General features: G+C 34.4%; 1 protein-coding gene across 1 annotated transcript in view; it reads right to left on the bottom strand.

Moving 5' to 3' along the window:
* The window catches only part of LOC127720827 (uncharacterized), a 73,500-nt gene that overhangs the window by 20,225 nt on the left and 36,373 nt on the right, over positions 1-16,902 (bottom strand). Inside the window, exons 7-12 of the mRNA XM_052227576.1 lie at positions 15,097-15,182; positions 14,339-14,397; positions 13,853-13,861; positions 9,321-9,442; positions 1,370-1,460; positions 478-592 (exon numbers count right to left, since the gene is read on the bottom strand). Of these exons, the coding sequence (XP_052083536.1) occupies positions 478-592; positions 1,370-1,460; positions 9,321-9,442; positions 13,853-13,861; positions 14,339-14,397; positions 15,097-15,182 (482 nt within the window). The remainder of the gene's footprint in view (positions 1-477; positions 593-1,369; positions 1,461-9,320; positions 9,443-13,852; positions 13,862-14,338; positions 14,398-15,096; positions 15,183-16,902) is intronic.

Below are 16,902 nucleotides of genomic sequence, written 5' to 3'. Positions count from 1 at the left end.
GGTGGAGAAAATTGGATAAATCAGACCTAATGCAGAAAAACCTGAAATTCTTGTCAATTAAGATCGAAGTCGAACACACTTTGCCATGATAAACAATAGTGATGACATGCTAGTGATCACTGTAGATGACATACTAACACCCCTCAGCCAATGAGCTTCATGTCTCCAATTCAACATCAAGATTTTGAAGTAAAGCTAAAAGAAAACCTTGATTACTGTAAACCAACTTATTTTCGTGGATGCTTTATTTCGCATCTTATCCTTTCTAGTCCACTTCGTGGCTAATTATTTTCACGATTTTCTAATTAAATTGATGTAGTTTAGTAAGAAAAGATACAAGTCAAAAATATTTGCCACGATTTATATTCGCATGGTTTTTCTAAACGTGAAATAAATCACTCGCAGAAATAAGTTATCTAGCATATAACTTTTGTAAATCATTTAAACAATAAAACTTAGAACAGGAACCTGACTTACATTGGTTTAAGTTTTATGAAATAGTAGTCAGCAAGCTTCACAAGTTCATCTTCAGGTATCGATTTTAGTACATCCACTATCTTAAAGAAACAAGTATGTGCTTCCAATGTACGACCTGAAAATTAAAAAAGAACAATGGTAAGATGGAATGTTTTGTGATATTTTTATAAATTCAAACAAAATTAGCAATACAAATTAATAAATATAATGCTACAAATATATGCCAGCATTTTGGTATCATTTTCATAACTATTTGATTCTTGTTTCAGTTCATCAATGTTATAATAATGCTTAACCTAAAAGCAAAGGCTTCCATAAAGGATCAGTAATACCTTAAAATTTGTTAACTCTCATTGTTCATCAGTAAGGTAAAATAGAATTTGTATTGCAAATTAATCATGTATCTGTTTCAAGAGTTAAGAGATTTTTGTATATTTCATTTCAATTACGTAGATCAATGCTTGAATACACCCATTTATATGAACATATTGTATTTAGTTATGGGCACGTTTCGATGTGTTTCCTTTAAATATGCGTCATTTTGCGTCATATTTTATTTAGCATCTGAAACATTTGACATTTTGGGTCTCTGTATCCCAGGATTCATTTACAGTAATTGGATGCTTATTGTTTATCATAAATATTTAGTTATCTAGTTTTCTTTTTGTAGTTTGCAAAAATGAAAGGTGACTACATTCATTTAATTATCTATTCACGTACTATATATATATATATCTTAACTGTTTATCTAGATATATGTGTTTATAAATAAATGTGTAATTTGTATTAAAGCTGTGGTCAAATAATGCCAATACTGAGTTTCTGATCTTTGGGCATCAATAATCATTGTTTTTAAGAGATTCGTTACTATTTCTGTCATTATAATATTTACCATTTTCCGGCTGGGTCCACATACAGGTTATATTCCCTTTTATGTATTGCCAAGCTTTAGCCCTGTCAAGTATTGGAGTTTGTCTTGTCATCTAAAAAATAAATGATTGTTGCTAAAGTCAAGGGGCAAATATTACATGCATATTCACAACAAAACCAAACTATACAATATATCAACTAGGTAGGTTGTAAGAAGTTCATAGACCAAGAGATTGTCACGAATTTAAGTTCCTTCATAATATAATTTCACAATAAGAACAAGTATTCTGGAATATTATTTCTACTGTAATAATTATTACAATAAATGGATTCTTACTGAATAAATGGTATAGAATATTAGTTTCAACAGGAACAAACATTGTGACATTGTTTATAACAAAGTTTCTTCAAGAGAACATCTGTTAGGCGGAACAAATACACTTTGACAAGATAAGTCCAGAGTTTATTATTGCTACTTGTAACTAGAGGCTCCAAGGAGCCTGTGTCGCTCACCTGATATTTTTATTTACAATTGATGCATGAAATGATGCAACCATTATAATTTTGCTTAAGTTTCAAAGATATAAGCCAAAAACTGCATTTTACCCCTATGTTCTATTTTTAGCCATGTCTGCCATGTTGGTTGGCAGGCAGGGTCATGGGACACATTTTTTAAACTAGATACCCTTATGATGATTGTGGCTAAGTTGGTTAAATTTGTCACTTCATGTCAACGCCGCGTTAACTGTGTGTTAACTCTGAAATTTCAGTAGACATAAAAAGTAAACAGGCGTTTACTTTCGCGTTTACCTCCGCGTTAATGCAAAAACGGTGAGTCTTCCAATTTTGTAAAGAGTAAACGAGCGTTTACTTTTGCGTTTACTTCCGCGTTATCGTGAAAAAAGGCGCATCTTCTATTTTCGGCAAAAGTAAACGCACGTTAACGCAGATTGTTATTGTATCCTGGATACACTGACCTTAAATATCAAATGATAAGGTACATCAAAATTAAATGACCAACTGGTCATTTTGGATTGACATATTGACAATTACAGTTAATTAATAATGCAATTACACCTCTTTAATTAATTGGAAATTAATCATAGTAAATATCTTTTTCTTCACAAGTAAATAGTTGAAGCATGTCCTTCTTTTATTCAAATAATCTAATCATCACCAAAATCCAACAGTTTTCACATCTCAAACTGGCTGACTCAGGATGACTCGTAAAACAAAATTACTTGATCTCATTAACCAAAACTGACCATATTTGCACTTTATCAAGTAAATCGATATAGCCGCATAGTAAATCAGTTATATTTTTGTCAGGATGGACTCATTGGACTGTATAATACAAATGACAGCAATATTGGAACACAATGACTACAAAATTTTGTTCGCATCAATTTAGAGTGCCAGCATGTCCTCTTTTTATTCAAAATATTGAATCGTAAACAAATTTCAGTAGTTTTCATACCTTGACTGACTCGTATAACAAAATTATTTGTCCGCATCAACCAAAACTGACCATATTTGCACTTTATAATGTAAATCGTAAAGTCGCATAGTAAATCAGTAATATTTTTATGTCAGGATGGATTGTATTATACAAATGATGGCAATTTTGGAACGCAATGACTACAAAATTATGTTCGCATCAATTTAGAGTGCCTGCATGTCCTCTTTTCATTCAAAATATTGAATCGTAAACAAATATCAGTAGTTTCATACCTCAGACTGACTTGTATAACAAAATTATTTGTCCGCATCAACCAAACCAGACCATATTTGCACTTTATTATGTAAATCTTATAGTTGCATAGTTAATCAGTAATATTTTCATGTAAGGATGGATTGTATAATACAAATAATAGCAATATTGGAACACAATGACTACAAAATTTTGTTTGCATCAATTTAGAGTGCCAGCATGTCCTCTTTTTTTAATTTGAATTGTAAACAAATTTCAGTAGTTTTGATATCTCAGACCGAGTCATATAACAAAATAATTTGACCACATCAACCAAAACTGACCATATTTGACCGCATCAACCAAAACTGATGTAGGTTGATTGATTTTGTTTGTAGCCTAATGTCCAGGGGCAAATATTTCATTCATGTTCAGATCAAGTATATTTTTTAAGGAGCCTGTGTCGCTCACCTGATATTTATGTCACCCGATCGACAATGTCGGGTGACATATTGCTTTTCCTCTGTTTCTTTTTCCCTATTATTATGTCACCCGATCGACAATGTCGGGTGACATATTGCTTTTCCTCTGTTTCTTTTTCCCTATTATTATTATTATTATTATTTTTCTTCCACCTAATTTTGTCCGCCCGCTTTCTCAGAGCCAAAGGAACCAATCTGAATGATTGTTCACTATAACAAGGAACCCTGACTTTCGAGTTGCAGTACAACTTTGGAACTAAAAAATGGCTGCCGTTACCATGGAAATTGAAAAATGATGAAAAAATATAATTTTGGAGTTCGTTGAATTATTTGAGATTGCTTAAACTTTTAATACAATGTAGGTGCCCACTATATACTGGTTTTGGATGATTTTGGCAATCATTGGAACTACTTTGTTGCCATGGAAACTAAACCAAAAATTTCAAAAATATCAAAATGCTCCAAATTTAATGAAACTTCACAGTAACGATGAGCAACATTGGTAGATGTGGAATTTGGCGTTGGAATTTCTAAAATGTCTGCCGTTACCATGGAAACAATGCAAAACAGGTCAAAGTCCTCCAAAAACCTAAAAGTAGCATTTACTTTCTTAAAATGGTAGGTCAAATCGATTGAAACTTTGATGGTATATTCCCTCCCGTGTTCCAATGTGGCATCTGTCATGACATTTTGGGAATGGTCTCTGTTACCAAAGGAACCATAAACTAGAGGCTCTCAAGAGCCTGTGTCGCTCACCTGACTCTACTTTGGTCTTAGAAATCATGTAAAGATAGATAAAAATCATAACAGATACCCAAATAATGATTGAGGCCAAATTTGGATTAATATTGGTCCCGTTATTTAATAAAATATCCTGGTGGCCATCTTGAACAGTAAATCAGCAACAAAGTAGCCACACTTGGTCAGCACTTCATAAGGAACATTCATGCCATGTTTGGTTTCATTCCATTCAGTGGTACTCTAAAAGAAGACATTTGTATGTATTTCCCATAGGGTCCTATGTTAAACTAAGCCCACCCCCCACCCCCCTAGCGGCCATCTTGGACGATGGATCGACTGCAAAGTAACAACACTTGGTCAGCACCTCATAAGGAACATTCATGCCATGTTTGGTTCCATTCCATTCACTGGTTCTCTAAAAGAAGACAATTGTATGTATTTCCCATAGGGTCCTATGTTAAACTAAGTCCCCCGCTGTCGGCCATCTTGGATGATGGACTGACTGCAAAGTAACAACACTTGGTCAGCACCTCATTAGGAACATTCATGCCATGTTTGGTTTCATTCCATTCAGTGGTTCTCTAAAAGAAGACATTTGTATGTATTTCCCATAGGGTCCTATGTTAAACTAAGTCCCCCACTGGCGGCCATCTTGGATGATGGATCGGCTGCAAAGAAACAACACTTGGTCAATACCTCATAAGGAACATTCATGCCATGTTTGGTTCTATTCCATTCAGAGGTTCTCTAAAAGAAGACATTTTGTATGTATTTCCCGTAGGGTCCTATGTTAAACTAAGTCACCCACTGGCAGCCATCTTGGATGATGGATTGGCTGCAAAGTAACAACACTTGGTCAGCACCTTATAAGGAACATTCATGCCATGTTTGGTTTCATTCAGTTCACTGGTTCTCTAAGAGAAGACATTTGTATGTATTTCCCATAGGGTCCAATGTTAAACTAAGTCCCCCGCTGTCGGCCATCCTGGATGATGAACCGACTGCAAAGTTACAACACTTGGTCAGCACCTTATAAGGAACATTCATGCCATGTTTTGTTTCATTCCATTCAGTGGTTCTCTAAAAGAAGACATTTGTATGTATTTCCTATAGGGTCCTATGTTAAACTAAGTCCCCCGCTGGCGGCCATCTTGGATGATGGACTGACTGCAAAGTAACAACACTTGGTCAACATCTCATAAGGAACATTCATGCTATGTATGGTTCCATTCCATTTATTCGTTCTCTAAAAGAAGTCATTTTTATGTATTTCCCATACGGTCCTATGTTTAACTAAGTCCCCCGCTGGAGGCCATCTTGGATGATGGATCGGCTACAAAGTAACAACACTTGGTCAGCATCTCATAAGGAACATTCATGCCATGTTTGGTTTCATTCCATTCAGTGGTTCTCTAAAAGAAGACATTTGTATGTATTTCCCATAGGGTCTTATGTTAAACTAAGTCCCCCGCTGGCGGCCATTTTGGATGATGGATCGGCTACAAAGTAACAACACTTGGTCAGCACCTCATAAGGAACATTCATGCCATGTTTGGTTTCATTCCATTCAGTGGTTCTCTAAAAGAAGACATTTGTATGTATTTCCCATAGGGTCCTATGTTAAACTAAGTCCCCTGCTGGCGGCCATCTTGGATGATGGACCGACTGCAAAGTAACAACACTTGGTCAGCATCTCATAAGGAACATTCATGCCATGTTTGGTTCCATTCCATTCAGTGGTTCTCTAAAAGAAGACATTTTTATGTATTTCCCATAGGGTCCTATGTTAAACTAAGTCCCCAGCTGGCGGCCATCTTGGATGATGGATCGGCTACAAAGTAACAACACTTGGTCAGCACCTCATAAGGAACATTCATGCCATGTTTGGTTTCATACCATTCAGTGGTTCTCTAAAAGAAGACATTTGTATGTATTTCCCATAGGGTCCTATGTTAAACTAAGTCCCCTGCTGGCGGCCATCTTGGATGATGGATCGGCTACAAAGTAACAACACATGGTCAGCACCTCATAAGGAACATTCATGCCATGTTTGGTTTCATTACATACAGTGGTTCTCTAAAAGAAGTCATTTGTATGCATTTCCCATAGGGTCCTATGTTAAACTAAGTCCCCCGCTGGCGGCCATCTTGGATGATGGATCGGCTACAAAGTAACAACACTTGGTCAGCACCTCATAAGGAACATGCATGCCATGTTTGGTTTTATTCCATTCAGTGGTTCTCTAGAAGAAGTTCAAAATGTAAAAAGTTAACGCCGACGACGGACGACGAAGGACGACGACGGACGACGCCGGACGCCGGACGACGGACGCCAAGTGATGAGAAAAAAAATGTCAAAAATTTCAAAAATTTCAAAATGTTCCAAAATTCATGAAACTTCATATAATTGTTGAATGGCAAGGTAAGATGAGACTTTTGACTTTGGAATTTCCAAAATGACCACCGTTGCCATGGAAACTGCAAAACAGTCAAAAAATTTCAAAATGCTCCAAATCTAATGAAACTTAATGTGATTGTTTACTGGCAAGTCTAGATGAGACTTTTGACTTTGGAATTTCCAAAGTGGCCACGTTGCTATGGAAACTGCAAAAATGTCAAAATATCTTAAATGATCAAAAATGCTCTAAATGTTTTGAAAATTTACTGAAAGATGTTTAGTCATGCAAATATGTGCTTTCCCTGTTTTAAATTTTCGAAATGGCTGCCACTCAGCGGCAATGGGGGAAGGGTGACATCCGCTATTGCTTGCAATGGCAAATCTAGTTATTATTATTTTTCTTCCACCTAATTTTGTCCGCCTGTTTTCTCAGAGCCAAAGGAACCAATCTAAATGATGGGGCACTATAACAAGGAACCCTGACTTTCGAGTTGCAGTGCAACTTTGGAACTAAAAAATGGCTGCCGTTACCATGGAAACAGAAAAAATGTGAAAAAAAAATAAAAATTGCAAATCCATTAAATCTTTCATTATGAGACCCAACTGGATGAAACTTTAGTGGAATGTAGCTTGGCATGCCAAGATGTGTTGACAATATTTAGAAGTTCAAAAATGGCTGCCATTACCATGGAAACTGGAGAAACATTTACCATTAGCCCCTATGGGAAATTCTTAAAAGTAGCATTTACTCACTTATAATGGTAGGTCAAATTCCATGATTCTTTCATGGTATATTCCTGGTCATCTGCCAAAGTGGCATCTGTCTTTAAGATTTTAGAATCGGTCACTGTTACCATGGAAATAGCACAAATTCAAAAATGTTCAAAAATTTCAAAATGCTCCAAACTTTATGAAACTTAATATAAATGTTAACTGGCAAGTATAAATGAGACTTCTGGCTTTGGAATTTCCAAAATGGCCGTCGTTGCCATGGAAACAGCAAAATTGTGTAAAAATTTCAAAATGCTCCAAATGTTCTGAAAATTTACAGAAAGATGTAAAGCCATGCATATATGTCCATTCACTGTTTAAAATTTTCAAAATGGCTGCCGCTTAGAGGCAATTAGGGGAAGGGTGACATCCGCTATTGCTTGCAATGGCAAATCTAGTTTTATTTACAATTGATGCATGAAATAATGCAACCATTATACTTCGTTTAGTTTTAGAGATATAAGTCAAAAACTGCATTTTTCCCTTATGTTCTATTTTTAGCCATGTCTGCCATGTTGGTTGGCAGGCAGGGCTCAGTCATCGGACACATTTTTAAACTTGATACCCTAATGGTGATTGTGGCTAAGTTGGTTAAATTTGTCTCAGTTGTTTCAGGAAAAGACTTAAGTTAAAGATTACAAAAATTTACAAAAAATTGTTAAATTTGAATTTAAAGGGCAATAACGCCTTATGGGGTCAATGGACCATTTTGGTCATGTTGACTTATTTGTAGATCTTACTTTGCTGAACATTATTGCTGTTTACAGTTTATCTCTATCTATAATAATATTCAAGACAAAAACTGCAAAATTTCCTTAAAATTACTAATTCAGGGGCAGTAGCCCAATAATGGCTTGTCTGATATGTCTGCAAATTTTAGAACAGATAGATCTTAACCTGATGAACATTTTAACCCATTGTCAAATTTGCTCTAAATGCTTTAGTTTCAGAGATATAAGCCAAAATCTGCATTTTACCCCTATGTTCTTTTTTAGCCATGGCGGCCATCTTGGTTGGTTGGCCAGGTCATCGGACACATTTTTGAAACTAGATACCCCAATGATGATTGTGGCCAAGTTTTATTAAATTTGGCCCAGTAGTTTCAGGAGAAGATTTTTGTAAAAGTTAACGACTGACGACAACAACGACGGACGACTGACTCCAAGTGACGAGAAAAGCTCACTTGGCCCTTTGGGAGATCAAATGAAATGTCTCTATTCTTACCATATATGATGAGCTTTACAACAACAAAATTTGGCCAAATTAGTATGCGATTCTACCAAATAGTTGTTGCTGTCTAAGTTTTCATGTCCATTTACATACTTTATTGTTGGTCATCTTTGTTGAATTTGTGGTGGTGAACACCAATGTATACTACTAAACCAGTCCATGTTTTATGTGGACCTCATCATGAACCAATGAACCAATGATGTAGTTTGCATAATGATACATTCTGACTATTTACCTTTAACCACATGTATTGATTGTATATTGATTGCATTGACTGTTTATTATAACTGTACTTGTATAATTGCTGTATCATCTGAATAAGCCCTAGTGAGTTACCATATATTGTTCATATATTCTACTGTGGATTCATTTAATTTTCGTGGATTGAGGAAAACTTGCATTTTCGTGGATATTTAATTTCGTTGTTTTGGCAAAGTCTGCATACATTCCTTTAGAAAATTTGTAATTCGTTCAACATTTAAATTCGTGGTTGCCCTGTACCCACGAAATCCACGAAAATTGGTATCCAACGAATATTAATGAAACCACAGTATTTCATATTTGGATCCCACAACAAATTCATTAACCATTCATGGAATGTTGTTGGCCTTGTCAGAATATATAATGGTATCTAAGCCTGATATACACTGTAAGTTTCTGACCTTGGTTACATGGATTGTTGATTCCTCTAATCCCAGCATTGGTTTAGTGACAGAATCTCTTTCGAACCTCCTCGTCAGATAGGATAGAGTTCCTTTACTGATGGTTTTCATCTCAGGAAATTCTATAAAATAAAATTAAGGAATACACGTTACAAATTAGTGTATGTTCACTTGTGTTAATATGTCTCTTGATTGAGTTAAGCCATTTCAATTGATATTTTATTGTGTGTCTTCCAATGTTGTGATGTTACACTATTGAATTAGATAAGGGTGAGGGTTGGTTCCTATTAAAACGTTTCAACCTGCTGCATTTGTTTGCATCTGTCTTGAGTCAGGAATCTGATGTTCAGTGTGTAACAGTGGTTTGATTCCGCCAGTGTACTTTATCCGGAGGATGAAAATCCCTAGTGTTTTTTATCCACCTACAAAAATTCACTAGGGTTTTTAATCCGGGTCCAGTGTAAAATATCCACCACTCTTGATAAGATTATAAAAAGTTTTTTGAAGGGGAAATATATAAAAAATGGGGCTTGGTATTTTTTGGGGGTATTTGAATTAGCTAAAACTTGCATAGCTGATTTATGTAAAAAACGGACAAAGTAAACTAGTGTTTTTCATCCACGAAATGTTCACACAATTGTTTTGAACCAGGAATTATAACACAAGTGATTTTGAACCAGGAATTATAACACTAAGTGATTGGGTACCTGGAATGATTGCACTAGTTACTTTGAACCGGGATTTATTACACTAGTATTTAAGATTCATACAATGATGAAGTGTTTTAGTACTCACTTTGAACACATGATAACACAATATAATGCTTTATTTACGAATTAAATTTTGATAACTTTTCTAATCAAATCCATCAAATCATAAGCTTTTAAATTGTCACTAATTGTAATATTCATGTATACTGGATTGCAGAAGTTTTTCTGTGCATTTGCGATTTGGTAGACTTCGATATAAAATCATATCTTCTATGTCAATATCTATTAGTAATCAAACTTTTCTTATTTTAACCTATTAATTTATGTAAACAAAAAATTGGCCTAATATAAACAAAACAATGACACCAAGATCAACGCTTTTACACTATTTACATCCAATATTCTCTAGTGAAAAACAGTTACCCGAAATAAAAACAGGGTGGAATGAAATTACGCTTACACAGTGTTCTCATTTGTTGATGTGGTTCATAAGTGTTTCTCCTTTCTTGTTTTTTATATAGATTAGACCGTTGGTTTTCCCGTTTTAATGGTTTTACACCAGTTATTGTAGGGCCCTTTATAGCTTGCTGTTAGGAGTGAGTGTAACAAAAAATTTGTTCCAGCGTGACATTTGTTCCGCCAGAACAAATTTCATAGGAAATGTGTTCCACCGGACTTTAAATCACAGAAAATATGTTCCAGCACTGTAAAATTTGTTCCAGAACTAATTTTATGACCAAATGTGAAATAAGTTCCAGAACAAAAATCAAAGCTCCCTGAATTTTGTTCCAATTAATATTAAGAGTTTTAAAAAGTTAAATAAGTTCCTGTGATATTTGTTTTAAACGAACGTGTACATATTTCATAGAAATCAATGAATAAGTTCCCTCAAACCTATTTTCACAGAAAATAAGTACCTTTGCAACAAATTGCAAGCGAAATATTTTCTTGTTACATTTAAATTATAATGCAAGCTGAGTGCTGTACTGAGTGTGCTTGCATGGAATACATTTGCAATTGAAGGCATGACTGTAACTAAAGGATGAAGATAAGAAATAAAAGTGATGGTAATGTATCATAATTAGGTCACTCCACTTTTCCATGGAAAGACCTATTGGTTTTGTGTTGATTATTTTTTTATTTTTTTTCCGCCAAATTTTTTTCTTGCGCTGTATTTTTGTTTCAAAAGATGTCGCTTATTTTTTTTGTATATAATATCATACAGCCTATAGGCTTTTAAAATTGACCCTGTTGAACCGAACACTTTTCTGTGTAAGAGTTATCTCCCCAAACACTGTTTTTCTTGTTATGAGATCTCCTTCGCAACCGTAAAAGAAAGCAACAAATTTATTTTTCCAAAATGCTCATTATATCAGGGTGTTATGTTTTATTTTGACTGAAGCTATCCGGAGACTCCATATGAGAGTTATTCCCCCTTATGCATTTGATATAAGTGATATGCATTTCTAACTGGTAAACCATAAGTGATAAAGACCTAAGGTCTTTTGATTTGAGGTCCTTGGTCCAAAAAAAAGAAAATTAGGTCAAGGTCAGAGGTCAAGGTCATATTCTAAATTTAGATTTTGGCTTAATTACACTTCTTTTCAAAAACCGTATATAATATCAACAACATATTTTTACTAAATTGTTAGTTGCGACATGTCGTAACACATACATTTTGGTTGAAAAGGTATGCTAACATTAAATTGGAGTTTTCTCCCCTCTTAGATTTAAAATTACGCGTATAGTGATATAACTCATTCACCATATATAATAAAGACCTAGTGTCTTTTGATTTTAGGACCTTGATTTATGACCTTCAAATTGAGCTCAAGGTCATTGGTAAATTTGACGTTCTAGATTTTGACCTTTGCTTTTACTTCATATGTATACATGATAAAGCCATGGGACTTTATGCATAAGGTTGCAAGCCATGTGACCTTGGAAAAGTCAACCGGAAGTGACCTTGTGTAAACCAGAAGTAGCTATTTTTGTACTTGTGTAATGTACAAGTATATAGAACCATTTATTTTTTGAATCAGTGTCAGGTAAACTAGCAAATAATACCAGAAGTGACATTTTTCAAACCAGAAGTAACAAATTATCTTCCTTATTTAAAAAAAAATTTCTAGAAACCATATATTTTTTTAAACCAGCTTACTATAAGCTATCATTGACGCTGGAAATAACATTTTAAACCGAATTTTAATTTTTTTGTATCAAAATGGATCTTTTCGGGTGGAAAGACCTTCAATTGTTCTCTGAACAATTGGTTTTTAATTTGTATTTATGTTTTATGTGGTATTCCTCCTTGGTTTTTGTTAACTGTCATGGCCGCGTGTTCTAGTCATACATGTATTTAGGTCATAGCACAGTTTCAAAAGAGTGTGTCTTTTGTTTCTACATGTCTTTTGATATAACTGATCAGTCACTTTGTCCTTTTCAAATAAGTACATATGTTCATCTTTAACTATACTTTTTTTCTGAATGATTGATTTTACTTATTCTACTCTTTTCTGGTTCAAAAGTGTCATTTTGATATTTTTTATGGAGTATATAATTAAACATTTGCTATACTCCACAGGATCCAATTTGGATGATTTACACTTTTTACTTTTTTTATTATTGATATAATACTTATTTTTATAATGCACTTGAATGATAACTTTAAACTCACTGATGACAAATGCTCAGTATATAAGATAACTTGTTTAACCAGTGGAACATATTTCACAGACAAGGAACTTATTTCATCAGGTGAGAAACAAATTTCCCAAACCCAGAACTTATTTCACCAGATAAGGAACAAATCTCATAAACCCGGAACTTATTTCACCAGATAAGGAACAAATTTCACCAACCCGGTACTTATTTCACCACGTAAAGTGTGGAACTTATTTTATAGAGATGGAACAAATTATATAGAAATCATCTGTTAAAAAAGTTCTCCCAGACCATATTTCCTGTGATATTAGTTCCACTGGAACTATTTTCACAGGAACAAATTTTGGGTCACATGAGCACTGTGTTGAAGACTGTACTTTGACCTATAATGGTTTACTTTTACAAATTCGGACTTGGATGGAGAGTTGTCTCATTGGCCCTCATACCACATCTTCTTATATCTATTAAAATGAATTTCAAAATTTCTTATTTTCACTCAATTTTCAAAAAAATTATTTTGGATGAAACCTTGTCTTCTGATTGGCTAAAAGTATTTTGTCTCTCAGCCCATAGACATAATTTTGTAATGTGACTGTGAAGTCAACTTTTTTTCATGATTTTCTCTTTAAAAATTGAATTAAGAACAAAAGTATCAGGAATGAATGTAATATTTTTTCTGTCAATTAGAAATAACATAAAAAATGTTGTGCACACTTTTAAATAACCAGCATCTCGTTTTATTCAGTGTCAGCAGTCTTCACGATAAACTTTTAAATCTGCAGGCCCAGAGCTCAATTTTTTTAAAATTTTAGTTAGATTCTGTTGGCCTGTAGGGATGATTTTTACAGGCCCGAAAGGAATTTTACAAGCCTGGGCTGCTGGGCCTGTGGTTCAGCATGAAGACTGAGTGTGCACCACATTTTTTAGGTTATTTCCTCATCGACAAAAAAAAAATATTACGGTCATTCAATAAATGTTATATACTTATTCTTAGTTAATGATGAACGCAAGAATCATATCTTTTAGTCAATATAGAAATATAATGCAAGGTAAAAAAATCGCATAAACTTCAATTTTTTTCTAAATTATTCTAAAATAGCAAACCCACCTTATATGTCCAGTTCAGGCTTGGCACAACAAGTCAAAAATATAATTTACCTGGTGAATCTAAATAAGAAAGATATTGTGAAGTGCCGGACAGTACAACAGTTTTGGAAGCCCTGATATAAAGTACCGGTAATATTGCGTAACAACCAAGTCCTTTGACAGCAAAACCTGCAGTCCTTGTCCAATAAAGACTGGAATCAAACACACCTTACCATGAGCAGGATTTAGAAATTCACATCATCAGAGTTGACAAACCCATAATAAATTCAACAATAAAACTTTATTGGATACTTTTGTATGAATTTATATTTTGAAAATTTGAAGAACAGTGGTCCTTTCACTGAAGTGCAATGGTTTGGCATGATGTTTGAATATTGTGACGTTTTCAAATACAACGTTAGCAAACAACATGGATTCACATATAAAATAATTTGGTGAAAATATATTTCTGCAATCCTATAAAGTTGCAAAAAAATATTTCATGCAAGTAGGTTTTTAATAATAACCTAAAGAAGGCAGTTAAAGTGCAATACATACCCATGGAACTAAATTCATTTACTGCTTTAATTTTCCTCATTCCATGCAAGGCATCAAACCTGAAAGGAAAATCATACATATACTGTATTTCTGTCAATCATAATTATATCTTGCAGGTCATACAATTCAAAAGCCAAGATCGTATACTCCCATCATTATACAAGTAAAGACAAAACCTAAAAGAAGTCAACCCAGTGAAGACCAAAACGTCTAATCAGAGTGGTCGATCCAGAACTTTTTATAAAGGGGGGCTGGCTGACTGATCTAAGGGGGGCCCGCTCCAGTCATGCTTCAGTGATTCCATATATAATCAACCAAATTTTTCCTCCAAAAAGGGGGGTGGGGGGCCTGATCCCCCCAGGCTCCCCCTGGATCCGCCTATGTAATCAATGTCCACAAAAATAGTAAATAATCGAAAATTGTATTTAAGAGGTGAATGTCAGCATAGCAACCTACTTCCTTTGATTTAAATCACAAGAAAAATATCAATCAGCTATATCATATCTAAAAATACTTCTTTTGATTTTATATCACAAGTAAACAACAATCAATCAGCTATATCATATCTAAAAATACTTCCTTTGATTTATATCACAAGTAGCCAACAATCAATCAGCTATATTGTGTCTAAAAATACTTCCTTTGTTTTTATATCACAAGTAGCCAACAATCAATCAGCTATATCATATCTAAAAATACTTCCTTTGATTTATATCACAAGTAACTAACAATCAATCAGCTATATCACAAGTACTTACTTTGCAGACGGTTTAGTAGGTGATATGAAATCTTCTTCTATTAAAACACTGTGTATAACTTCAAGGTCTTTGTGGTAATGCATCACCTGCAATGAGAGAAAAAAACAAGTGAAACTGCGAGATACTACTCACTGATGATACCCTCGCCCAAATACTTGACAGTAAACAGGTGTTCGGTGATGAATCTAAAAACTCATCACACGGTAAAGCTGACTTATATAAACCTAGTAATAAAATTTTAGAAATCCTTGTAATGTAGTTCCTGAGAAAAATGTGACGAAAATTTTCAACTTGGATGTCATGTGTAAAATGATGTAAGTGTTTTGGTAAACAGGAAGTTGTTGAGTGATGAATCTAAAAACACATCACACAGTATAGCTGACTTATATCAACCCTGAAACCAACTTTCAGAAATCCTTGTAATGTAGTTCCTGAGAAAAATGTGACGAAAATTTTCAACTTGGATGTCATGTGTAAAATGATGTAAGTGTTCGGTAAACAGGAAGTTGTTGAGTGATGAATCTGAAAATGCATCACACGGTATAGCTGACTTATATAAACCCTCAAACCAAATTTCAGAAATCATTGTAATGTAGTTCCTGAGAAAGATGTGACGAAAAATATTTATGGGATGGACGGACGGACAGACTGAAGGACAGACTGACGGATGGACGGATGGAGGGACAGATGGACAGACAGAGGTTAAACAGTTTCCCCCCACTTTTTCAAAGCTGGGGTATAAAAATTCTGAAAAAAAAGAAAACATGTAAAGAGACATTAGAACTCAGCAGAGTTTAACCTGATGCTGGCTGGTTAATTGGTCCTTCCTGAATGTTCATTTAATGTTATGTTAATTACAAATGAAAAGAGTTATTTGATGAATGAAATAATCGGACTTAATGGTAAATGTCAGGTACAAGTTTCTATATTCCCCTGGAATGCTATTTGAATTTTTATGGAAGAATACTGGGCCGTGTTTTTTTGTACTTCGGTAGTGAGCCAGAAGAGGTCCACTTCTGTTTTTTTGAATAGGGAAGATCTTCTGGCTCTCTTCCACCTCTTCTTTTTTTATAGGTAGTTTAGACGGCAGAGGCACATAAAAAACATGGCGTCGTTTAGTCTAAATGACATTAATAAATTTATGAATGCAGATATATTAGAATGTGAGCTGTGTTATAAACGTTTTTATAGTATGACAGCCTTAGTCGGACATCCCTGTAGGACGATAAGCTGGATAAATATAAGAACTACACGGACAATAACAGTTCAGGGAGGACTATTTGATATTCTAGGGAAGGGATTTTGATTGATTGTTGTTAAACGCTACTTTCAACACTAAGTTGGGCTATTCCGTGGTGGTCAGTTTAAATTTATAGATGAAGGATGGGGAAGGGAAGAGGGCTCTATTAACTTTTTTAATCTGTCACTAATTATGTCTATTTTTCAGCTCTTACCAGGCAACCATATTCATATATGAAATCCTCCTGTCCCCCACCCCAATAAATGAATAAATATCAAATGGTTTTTCTTCTTATTTAACACAAGTTTAAATTGATTGATTGTTTGTTGCTAATTTTTCAAGTAACGCCCAGTGACAAATATGTCATGCCTGTTCAGGACTCGGTTCAGGAAAACACGAGTTTAAAAGTCAGGTATATAATATAAAAACGAAGAGATGTATGATTGCTAATGAGGCAACTATCCACCGGAGTTCAAATATGAAGTGGATGTAAGAAATTATAGGCAGCCGTAATTAAGGCCTTCAACAATGACAAAACCCCATACTGTATTAAAAGTCGTCTATAA

The sequence above is a fragment of the Mytilus californianus genome, unplaced genomic scaffold, assembly GCF_021869535.1.
Source record: "Mytilus californianus isolate M0D057914Y unplaced genomic scaffold, xbMytCali1.0.p SCAF_11, whole genome shotgun sequence".
Classification (NCBI taxonomy): Eukaryota; Metazoa; Mollusca; class Bivalvia; order Mytilida; family Mytilidae; genus Mytilus; species Mytilus californianus.
Note: the sequence above shows the minus strand (reverse complement) of the source record. Positions and strands in the feature narration are given on the sequence as shown.